This window comes from Ornithorhynchus anatinus, chromosome 2 (genome assembly GCF_004115215.2).
Source record: "Ornithorhynchus anatinus isolate Pmale09 chromosome 2, mOrnAna1.pri.v4, whole genome shotgun sequence".
Classification (NCBI taxonomy): domain Eukaryota; kingdom Metazoa; phylum Chordata; class Mammalia; order Monotremata; family Ornithorhynchidae; genus Ornithorhynchus; species Ornithorhynchus anatinus.
Window position 1 is genome coordinate 76,010,192 of NC_041729.1, and position 12,240 is coordinate 76,022,431.

The 12,240-nt window shown below is 40.7% G+C and overlaps 1 protein-coding gene across 7 annotated transcripts in view; it reads right to left on the reverse strand.

The window, feature by feature from the left end:
* The window catches only part of ESR1 (estrogen receptor 1), a 276,758-nt gene that overhangs the window by 67,221 nt on the left and 197,297 nt on the right, over window positions 1-12,240 (reverse strand). For all 7 annotated transcript variants that reach the window (XM_029057453.2, XM_039911144.1, XM_029057452.2 and 4 more), the window contains exon 6: window positions 8,712-8,850. In XM_029057453.2, the coding sequence (XP_028913286.1) occupies window positions 8,712-8,850 (139 nt within the window). The remainder of the gene's footprint in view (window positions 1-8,711; window positions 8,851-12,240) is intronic.

The following is a 12,240-nucleotide window of genomic DNA, read 5'->3' on the forward strand; positions in this document are numbered from 1 at the left end:
AACAGAAACTCCTCACCATTGGCTTTAAAGCACTCAGTCACCTTTCCCCCTCCTACCTCACCTCTCTACTTTCCTACTACAACTCAACCTGCACATTTCACTCCTCTAATGCCAACCTACTCACTGTACCTTGATCTCATCTATCTTGCCGTTGACCTGTCACCCACATCATGACTCTTGCCTGGAACGCCCTCCCTGTTCATATACCACAGACGATCACTCACCCCACCTTCAAAGTTTTATTAAAAGCACATCTCCTCCAAGAGGTTTTCCCCAACTGAGCCCTCATTTTCTCTTCTCCCATTTCCTACTGTATCACCTTTGCACCAATTCTGCCACTTGTTAGCTGTGTGACTGTGGGCAAGTCACTTCACCTCTCTGTGCCCCAGTTACCTCATCTGTAAAATGGGGATTAACTGTGAGCCTCACGTGGGACAACCTGCTACCCTGTATCTACCCCAGCGCTTAGAACAGTGCTCTGCACATAGTAAGAGCTTAACAAATACCAACATTATTATTATTATTCACTCCTCCCGCAAGCCCACAGCATACATACCCACAATTTATTCATATTAATGTTTGTTTCCCCCTCTAGACTAAGCTCGTTGTGGGCACAGAATGTATCTACCAACTTCATTATATTGTACTCTCCCAAGAACTTAGTACAATGCTCCATACATAGTAAATGCTCAGTAAATACAATTGATTGATGATCCTTAATATGCTGAGCTTTACGGAATCTAATTGGTACTTCTCATTCATCTCAAATGGAGTCATTATTCAATTTTCTGAGGGATCAAGGCTAGCTCAGATAATCCAAAGTTCAGTTAAGTAAATTAAATTATGTTTGGCATTCAGATGGCAGTAAGGTTTTGCTAGGGTAAGCAGAGCTTTTATTTTCATATTTAGGTTCAGCTAGCCCATTGATTCCAAAAAAACTTTATCTAACCTTGATTTTTCTGACACATTTCTTTCCTGGTTCTCCTTTACCTTCTTTGGCCTATTATTTTCCATCTCTGTCCTCATCCCCATCTGTGGGTGTGTCTCAAGGTTCTATTCTGGGTACCCTTTTCTCAATTCACACTCTTTTCCATGGGAGGCTCATCCACTTCCATGGCCTCAACTCCATAGATGAGTCCCCGATCTATAGTCCTAGCTATGACCTCTCTTCTTTGCAACCCCACATTTCCTCCTGCTTCAAAAATACCTCTGCATGGATGTTTTCCTGGTAACTCAAGATCAAAATGTCTAAATCAGAACTCTTTATCTTCCCCTGCAAATCTTCTGAAGCTTCCTCCTCACTTTCTGATCACAGTCAAAACACTCCCACCATCCTCCTTGGATCTTAAGCCTTTAAACTATTAACTACTTCAAATTATTAACTACTCCCACTCCTTCAAACCATACGTCCAATCTGTCACTACATCTTGTCGGTTCTTCCTCTACAACATTTCCAGAATCCGACCCTTCCTCTCCATCCAAATGGCCATCAAACTTTTCCAGGTGGCTGTGATATCCCAGTTTGAATACTAGATAAGTCTCCTGGCTCATTTCCTGGCCCCTAATCTCTTCTGTCTCTAATTCATATTTCACTCTACCTCCATGCCACTCTTCTAAAACATTAACCTGCACACTTCTCTCCCTGCACACTTCTCCCCACTCCTCAAAAACCTCCAATGATTAATCATCTCTTACTCCTACTTAGCTGTCCTCTCTTCCCACTACATCTCAGCTCACAATCTTCACTTTTTTCAAGATAGCCTACTAACCATGCATCATTATCGCATCTCCCATTGCCAACCTCTTGTTCATGCCTCCACTCTTTCTGGAATCCCTTCCCCTTCCTATCTGAGTATGGCTGCAATCACATCCCCTACAGCACTAATCTCTTATTTTACCACCATGTATCTCTCCAAAACTGCCACCTCAGTGCTCCTCTACACACAGTTTACAGAGTCCTCTGTACATATTTAATATATTCTATTACTTCTTATCTGTAATTTAATTATCTGTTTCTCCCGACTAAACTTTAAGTTCCTTGAGGGCATGGATCTTGTCCTCGAACATTTTACTTTCCCAAGCACTTAGTACAGTACTCTGCACACAGTAAGCACTCAATAATTCATTCATTCAATTGAATTTATTGAGCACTTAGTGTGTGCAGAGCACTGTACTAAGCACTTGGAAAGTACAATTCAGCAACAAATAGAGACATTCCCTACCCAACAATGGGTAATTACATAACAGTAATGAAAATCAATCACCCAGTGATATTTATGGAGCATTTACTATGTGTGGAATTCTGCCCTAAGTGCTTGGGAAAGTACAATACTACAGAATTGGTCAACATGATCCTTGCCCTCAAAGACAATCTACTGCAGTGTAATTATGACAACTTGGATACATCTCACCTTTCTTCAGGTCATCATTTGGCCCAAAGATGCTCTTTGCCTCCAAATTTGTTGGTCACTGAAGCCAAAAAGCAGGCAGTGAGGGGAGAGTTGAACAATTACCTTGGAACCCAAAGAGGTCAGCTGATCTGAAAAATTCAGGCCCCAAAACAGAGATTCCCATTTTTTAAGGGAGCTATGACCCCCGCCCCCCCACGGGTTTTCAAAAGGGATTGTCAGACTAGCTTTTCCTAGGCCTTTGGCAAGACCTGAGAGTTTCTAATAAGGTTTAAAAAAAAATCCAGGTTTGTGGATTTCTGATTTGTTTATTCTTTGATTCCTATTCTCTCCTAGTCCTCTACACCCTCTTTCCTCTTTTTGTTCCCTCCGCTCTCAATAATAAGTTGGCACCTCCAAGCCTAGAAGTCATCTTTTCTCTCAGCAGCAGGCTTATTGGACAGAATTATCTGTATAATTGCCTCTCTCCTTTATTTCATTTTGTGTGGGTAGAGATACCTTGAGGAGAACCTACATGTAAATCCTATCATGCGGGCAAGCATTATTAGGAATGGACAAGTATCAAAAAAGTAATAAAGCACAATTATTGCCGTAGGAAATGCAACATTTGCAAATTTATCTCTACTACACTGGAAAATTTCTGTGCTAAGCAGAACAAAGAGTAAAAATACACATGCAGAAGAAAATGATTTCTTTTTCCTTTTAAAATTAATCTGTCACCTGGAAACAGATTGTGGCTCAGTGGAAAGAGCACGGGCTTTGGAGTCGGAGGTTATGGGTTCGAATCCTGGCTCAGTCACTTGTCAGCTGTGTGACTATGGGCAAGTCACTTCACTTCTCTGTGCCTCAGTTACCTCATGTGTAAAATGGGGATTACGACTGTGAGCCCCACGTGGGACAACCTGATTCCCCTTTGTCTATCCCAGCGCTTAGAACAGGGCTCGGCCCATAGTAAGCGCTTAACAAATACCAACATTATTATTATTATTAGGTCGAACAGATGAGCTGCCCTCACTACCACAACAACCTGCTTTTGTCTTAAGGAAGAAAGCTTATTACTATTCCATCCCTTCAAGTGAAAGATCTTGTCTGTTGTCCAGGAGTATTTCCTGCAGGCAGCTGAGAGACTGGCCTCACGATGGGGAGAATTGTGGAAAGAGCTGCATCAACAAGACCTCCGCTGGAGACTCGGGGGAGAGAATACTCTGCCTGTCTAGTCAAGCCTGCTTTTCAGTTGGATAAATAGTTTTTCCTTGGAGTTAAGGGAAGTTTCAAGAGTACTTTGGCTACCCTTAGCCATCCGCAAATATTTCTTGGGGATTTTTTAGCATTTGAGGCTCCTGAAGCACCCAACAAAAAGAAGCGGCTCCTTGGAAGCTGCTCGTCTGACTGGACAAGAAATTTATGTTTCCCCACAAAATGACACTAGCTGTCCAGCTGCAGTCAGTTGTGCTCCTGATGAAATGAGGAGTTCCCCTTAAGGAAAGAGACATTATGCATGTCTTGCTTTTGTTTTTTTCTATGTTTTTCCAATATGAGTACTAAGACAGATATAAATGAGAAAATACATTCCTAGTTTTGGGTGGGGAAAATATTTTAAGAGCTTTCCCATTCATTCATTCAATCATATTTATTAAGCACTTACTGTGTGCGGAGCACTGTACTAAGCACTTGGGAAAGTACAATGCAACAATAAAGAGTCTCTGCCCACAACAAGTTTACAGTCTAGAAGGGGGAGACAGACATCAGTACAAATAAATAAAACTATAGATATATTCAGAAGAGCTGTGGGGCTGAGAGTGGGAGGAAGAACAAAGAAGCAAGTCAGGGAGAAGCAGAAGGAAATGCCAAATCACACCAAAGGATTAGATGTTACAAGTAATGTAACAATGACTAGGGATTTTTCCAAGCTGGGAAATAAACACTCTGCAATTATTTAAGCTACTTATTTTGCCTATTTTTTCAATTCTATATTCAACTATATTCAACTGTCTCCCCTGTTTAGACTGTGAGCCCGTTATTGGGCAGGGATTGTCTCTGTTACCAAATTGTACATTCCAAGAGCTTAGTACAGTGCTCTGCACATAGTAAGTGCTCAATAAATATTACTGAATGTATGAACTAGAAAACCTGGGTTCCAATTTCAGCTCTGCCATTTCCTTGCTGGGAGACCTTGGATAAGTCACTTAACTTCTCTATGCCTTAGTTTCCTCAATGTAAGAATGGGGATTCAATACCTGTTCTCCCTCCTACTTAAACTATGTGGCAAGGACATCCAGGAGAAGGAATGTGTGTGGACTGATTAAATTATATCTATCCCAGCACTTAGAACAGTGCTTAACACATAGCAAGAGCTTAAATACCATCAACTGGTCTGGTGGAAAGAGCACAGGCCTGGGAGTCAGAGGATATGGTTTATAATTCCACTAGCTCCACCACTTGTCTGCTGTGTGACCTTGGACAAGTCACTAAACTTCTTTGTGCCTCAGTTATCTCATCTGTAAAATGGGGACTAAAACTGTGAGCCCTCTATGGGACAGGGACTGTGTCCAACCTGACTAGCCTGTATGTACCCCAGTGCTTAGAATAGCGCCTGGTACAGAGTAAGTGCTTAACAAATATCAAAAAAAATTTTTAAGTGCATTTTGTAAACAATTTTATGTTTGTGTTTCCCCTTAGAGTGTAAGCTCCTTGTGGGCAGCGTGTGTGTCACCTCCTGGTTTTGCTTAGTATAGAGCATTGCACCCAGTGGACATGATCAATTTTGTCTGTTTTCCCAAGAACTCCTATCATCTTTTTTTAATCATGAAAAGGAGAAGAAAAATAATTTGAGGGACTACTTCTGCCCCTTGAATTTTGCTTTTCTTCTCTCTTCATTCTTCACTTTTCACTTTGAACTCACTGATGTACGAGGCAGTAAAAGCTGGGGATGTGGAGAGGTTAAGTTTAGCATGACAGCTAGATCAACAGGATAAAATTAGGCTGCAAGCAGATGACTACCAGGAAACTTGTAAACTATTAGGATAAAGAGCACCATGACTTGTCAACAGGGAGTAAATCTTGGCCTTGCAGAGCACAATTAATAAGGAACATAATGGGGCTATGGTTTTAGGTGACAAACCCAGGGTATCACACCACCTGGCAGAATTCCACATGAGATTATCTGTCTCTCCTTTGACAACCATTTTGTTCTATAGCTTTTCCCATAAAGCTATAACATTTCCCATAAAGGACGGATGCACATAAATATACTCTGTTTGCCTCTTTCTTTCACTTGCTTTGGTTAGTGGAGTGATGTATTTCAACTTTAATTCCATCACCTCAGGACACATGCTGAGTTTGTTCAAGCAAGAATGGAAGAGTCTGCTTAAAATGACTGCATGGGCTTCCCTCCAATATTTACAGTCCCTAAGTACAGCCACAATATTTCAAAGATATTTCAATGTTTAGAACAGTGTTTGGCAGATAGTGAGCACTTAATGGATACCATGTTAAAAAAGAGTATCAGCAGAATTAGCTTTTTATTATTATTCTGTATCAGCAGTGGTGCAACAATATTACCCATAAATATCTGGACTCCCAGTCCATCTTGACAGACTACTGCTTTCCCTTTTGATTATGAAGACAGTTTAATTATTATTCCAGTGACTATCTCAGTCATGCTGCATTTTATAATTTCTTCATCACAGTCTTAGCACAAAGGGACGGTACGAGGAAAGCAATAAAAACTGAATTCCTGGCCTAAAAGAAGGTTACAGTCTACATGGAGTGAAGTGACAAACAGAGAAGATAAAATGGATTTAAAAATGAAAAGTTCTTCCAAGAAAAAGGAAGTTAACTAATTTAACAATGAAAATTTGCTCTGACTGTGGCAGGCACTATAAGAAAAACCCCAGTTCTTCAACTCCAGGCTAAATTCTACCAGCTCCCCACCAAGATTCCAAAAAATGGTGGAAGCAGGGCTTCATTCTTGCCCTCTACTCTGAGGAAGGAAAGAGCTACCTCCTTGGTGAGTGGAAAGAGTCACCAGCATTCAACTGTAGTTCAGCATTTCTTCCACTTTCCTTCATTTTTTTTAAAGGTAATGGTATTTGTTAAGCTCTTATCTGTGTCAGGCACGGTACTAAGTAAGCACAGGAGTAGAAAAAAGTAAAAAAAAGATGTGACTTGCCCAAGGTCACATAGCAGAGAAGTGATGGAGCCAGGATTAGAATCCAGGTCCTCTTACTCCCAGGCCCTTGCTCTTTTCCATTACCCCATGCTATTTCTAGTCAAACGAGGAAAAAATTGACTGAAGCACAGTATTTTCCAGGTTGCAGAAGAGCAAACAATCTAAGACCTTGCTTGTATTATTGCCTTATAAGAGGGAGGTATGAAATGTATGCCTTTCACAGTTCAGAAAAAGGCAGGGGCTATTTTGGTCTAGTGGGAAAATGCCTGCTTCTGCTTTAATTGCTTCTTAGTGCTTCACTAAATGGTAGGAGGTAAAATGGGGGAAAGAGTCAATTTTCCTACTTGTTGGAAATGCTAATGGGGGAGATGCACTTTGTACTAAAGGAGAAAATGTCCCTTTCAATTACTTAAAAGTTTGGAAGCATGGATATGGAAGTCAGGAGACATGGGTTCCAGTCCTAGCTCTGGCATTTTTTTTTTAAATGGTATCTGTTAAGTGCTTACTAAGACTGGGGCAGATACAAGTTAATCAGGTTGGACACAATCCCTGTCTCACAAAGGGCTCATAGTCTTAAAAACCCATTTTACAGATCATGAGATGGGGATCCAGAGAAGTTAAATGGCTTGTCCAAGGTCACACAGCAAAAAATAATAATAATAATAATAACATTAACTGTGTATTTGTTAAGCATTAACTATATGCTAAGGCACTGTACTAAAAACTGAGGTGGATACAAGCCACGTGGGGCTCAGAGTTTCAATCTCCATTTTTCAGATGAGGTAAGGAGGCACAGAGAAGTTAAATGACTTGCCCAAGGTCACACAGCAGCCAAGAGGTGGAGCCAGGATTAGAACCCATGATCTTCTGACTCCCAGGCCTGTGCTATATCCACTAAGCCATGATGCTTCTCACTTGTTACATATATTTATATGTATACAGAAATAACAGACAAGACTTTCAGGCAACATGTGCTCAGCGCCTTGATCCAGGGACACCGGCTGGGACCGCCCAGAAGGGAGCTTGATCTAGCTTGAACTAGAATGGCTTCAGATGTTTTCTTCACTTCCCTCCTCCTGGAATAGTTGCATACTTGTTCTCTCTCCTGCTTATATTGTGTGTCCCAGGTGGGACAGGGACTGTGTCTAACCTGCATATCTACTGTCATCATCATATAATAATCACTTAATAAACAACATCATCAGTAACAAAAACTGCCTTTGTTTAAATCAGATTCAAAAGGAGAGTGTATAAGATATCCATGCACAATTTTCATGTTTGATATTATGAGACTGTCATATTTGTCACCATCTCTATCTCATAATTTGGTATCATCTTTCTTTGTGTTTCTGTGGCCAACCTCTTCCCCACCCTCATTCTTAGAGTGCAAGCCCACCGAAGGCCAGGGACTGCACCTATATCATATCTGTCTACTTCTTTCACAGGGTGGAGTACAGTGCTTTATTCAATAACCATTACTACTGCTATGAGACTCTTGTAGCCAATGTTTAAACTAGGCAGTGAAGCACTGCTCCTTCCTGCTAAAAAATGACAGCAGTTGATAGGTTAGTTAGGTTAGTTAGTTAGATAGGTTAGTTAGTCAGAGATGGGGAGGTTCACTTTGATCATTCATAATTCAATATTTATTGAGCACTTATTTTGTGCAGAGCACTGTACTAAGCAGTGGGAAAGTACAATTCAGCAATAAAGAGAGACAATCCCTGCCCACGACAGGCTAGAGGGGGGAGACAGACACCAGGGGTGACAGACGATCTTTAAGACAAGAATGCAGAGACCTAAACAGTGGTTTTGCTTCAGCATGTTTTTAAATTGGCACATTGTTCATTTTTATCACTCATGCATGCAGCTCCCTCTGTAAACTTGTTGTGGGCAGGAAATGTGTCTACCAACTCCATGGTACTGTACTATCCCAAGCACTTAGCCCAGTCCTTTTCACACAGTGAGCACTCAAACACCACTGATGATGAAAGGAGAAAGGACAACTGACCACATTATAGTAATTTCAACTATCAGCTGAAGCAACTTTGAACCTATGAGTGTACACACAAACACACACACACATATCTATTATATAACTATAACAGATATGGTTCCCAAAGAGGCTCACTCACCTGTCCAGTAGTAGATTGGGAGCAAATAAAAGTTTTCCTGGATGCTCCACTGACCGCCAGACCAAGCCAATCATCAGGATCTCTAACCAGGCACATTCTAGAAGGTGTACCTGGTCATGGAGTGTCAAATCCACAAAGCCTGGAACGATAGAAAGTGAAACAATTGCTTGAATTGAAATTCTCCTTACTCCTGCCAGGAGGAAAGAGGCCTAGGATGTAATAAGTGAGTGTGAGGTGAATAACTGGCAGAGTGTGATTTACCAGAGCAGATGCTTGAGGGAGTTGTCAAGTGGTTCAAGTTTTATTTCTAGAACCCTCAATGATTTCTGGCATAACAGTGATTTGCACTTAAATTTCCTATCTGAACAGTGGAAAATGACAATATTTGCCACCCATCCTATTTTCTGTTAAAGTTTCACATTCCTGTGACATCATAGATGTGCAAAATTTTCACACTTTGTTGGTTAAATTATTCCTCACAAGCCTGGAAGATTGATCTCTACAGTTGCCGTTGGCAGGCTTCTTTCAAGTTTACAATGGTTTTCAACCATCATTCTTCTTCAAACATCCCTTTGACAGATTAGAAGTGTAATGGATCCTTGATCTAACCCAGTAATGGCATTTCTTATGTCATTGTGAAAACTGAAGAGATTGCCCAACGATCACAGAAAAGATAGGAAAATCACGATCCAAATTCAGGGCTCCTGGGTAAGCATGGGCTGGGGGCATTTGCTGGCCACCAACCAGGGCTGCAGCTCTGGTTCAGAGACTGTGACTTCTTCCCGCACTGTAAGCGCTCAAATTTAGGGCTCTGCATGAGTAGTTGACTCAACTGATACTAATAAATAAAATGAATGCAAGTGTTGCTGGATCTGTGCATTTTTCAAGCCTTGGGGTCCTGAAAGAGGTCTTGGTCCAAGTCAGAGATCTAGTTCAAAGGGACCCAGAACTAATTCAGAGAGAAATTGAGTTCTTCTGCTTCTGCTCCGTGACTTTCTCTAGTTGTTGCACAGCTCTATGGGACAATTCTGAAGGGGTCCAAGAGGATACCCACAGTGGTATTTATTAAACACTCATTATGTACTAAGCACTGTAGTGTCTTAGTGTAGTGTAGTAGTGTAGTGTAGTAGTGTAGTGTAGTGTAGCTTAGTGTCTCTGGGGGTAGAGACAAGTTTATCAGGTCAGATACATATATGAGTGCTGTGACTATTTGTTTGATATTGTGGTACAGATAAAGAAGGTGGGACTGGATCCTTCGCAGCTACAGGCTGGCAAAAATGGACTTTCATAACTGATACAGTGTTTATTTTATTGTAAATAAATTTATTAAATTAAATTAATATTTAATTTAATGAGCCCAGAATTAAATTCTAATCTGCTTGTATTATATTCTCCTAAGGGCTCATTACAATTTTCTACATATGGTAAACACTCAAATAAATACTATTAATGATGATAATGATGATAACATGGGGCTCATAGTCCAAGAGGGAAGGATAACTAGACTTTTACCACCATTTTAATAACAATAATTATTGAGATATTTGTTAAGCACTTTCTATCTAATAAGCACTGTTCTAAGTGCTATTTACAAGCTAATCAGGTATCACCTAGGGCTCAAAGTCTAACTCATAAGGAGAATCCCCATTTTACAGAGGAGGAAAATGAAGCACAGAGAAGGTAAGTGACTTGCCCAAAGTCACACAGCAGATAAAGTGGCAGAATCAGGAAGAGAACCCAGGTCCTTGCTCATGCTCTTTCCATCAGGCCAGGTTTCTTCTCTCTGGGCTTGCAAAGATGAACTGAGCAGAAACAATATTCACTGAACTGAAAGCTCATTAATGAATTTCAAACCAAGAAAATTTGTTCCAAACCTTTTTGAAGATATCAAAACAAAATTGCAAATTTCCACTGGAATTTCTTATCTGCTGTTTCAACTTTCTAAAATAGCCAAAATTTGAAATGCAGCAAACTTCCCCTTTTGCCTTTGATGTTATTTTTGTGATGTGTAAAAACCACATGTGCATGGCATTAAGCTACCTAGTAAAAATAATAATGATAATCATAGTTTGTATATAGTCACATGGGGCTCATAGTCTCAATTTCCATTTTACAGATAAAGAAACAGGTACAGAGAAGTGAAGTGACTTGCCCAAAGTCACACAGCAGACAAGTGGCAGAAGCTGGATTAAAATCCACAACTTCTGACTCCCAAGCCCGTGCTCTTGCCACTAGGCGATGCTGCTTCTCATCCTAGTCTGTGACCTGTTCCAGTTTCCATGCTAGGTAAACCTATGGAAATTATACAAGATGAGAAAATTCAGGCTGGACCACCAAGAGTTACTACGGTTTGGATAGCACAGATTTATAGCTGAAACTGCAGCCCTCTAATAAAATACAACCAAAGTTGTAATTTTGGATGGTAATTCTATGTCTAGCAGAGTCCTTAATTTTTACTTTGTAAATTCAGGGCCACCAAGTCTGACAGTGGCTGCTGAACTATCTTAAGCATATAAACCATTTCAATAATATATCTGAAATAAGCATAATGACAATGGAATCCATCTGTAAAGTGCCTGTTTCCAAACTAAAATCAGTATGTGACTTGCGCTGAAATGTAACCTCCCCAGAGGAAGGTAGCTATTTAATTACCTGCTCCAGCTGTGTTTATGGCCTGCATACAGGGATTTACTTTACCTGCCTGTCCTGAACAGTTTCTTCAGGAAGACTAGCAGGGGCAGGAAGCACAATGCACTAATCAACCCAGTGTGAGGTCTTAATGATAAAATTTGATAAAGTGTTGACTCGCTAGACGTATGCTTCAATATCTATCCATGATTGGGTCAGACATTCTACCAATGACACTGGACCTGGTCTAGCCCTAATGCTCCTTGAGGGTGCTCAATAAATATTAGCTGAATTAAACTGAATCTTGAAACACACAATCAAGCAGTCAGGACAACCATAAATATAAGCTTTGCCTATTCTTTTACAAACAGCAGGGTTGGTGGGAAAAACTTTAAAATAATTTAGGAAGTGGGATGTAGCTATCCTTCAAATATGGTTATTTCATCTGTGTATGAGGAGTTTAATCCCTCAAAGAGGAAGAAAGATATGAAGTACAGGTACAAGTACAACTAGAAAAATCTGTACCTCTGCACTTGACGGAAGTAGATTTGTACCTTGTAAATTTGTGGGCAAAAAGCTTTTTCAGGAAATTGGGAAACTGCTCAGTTCTGTGCTTGGTAGATGTAGTGGACACCTCAGAGTGGCAGGGTGCATCACTTGGGGACTGAACCAAGCTATTCTAGCATTTCCCACCATATTCACACCTAGCTAGGTTCTCTCAAACATGCAGGGACCCAGTTGGGCAGTTAATAAAAAGTGGAGGTCCACAGGACCTCTCCCAAACTCTGGTTGATAAACAACAGCCCTTCACAAGCACAATAAGAACCCAGATCAAAGGTGCCCCAATACTCTGGTTTGCACCCAGCCAGAAGCTTCTGTCTTTGCACACTGACTGTGTCTG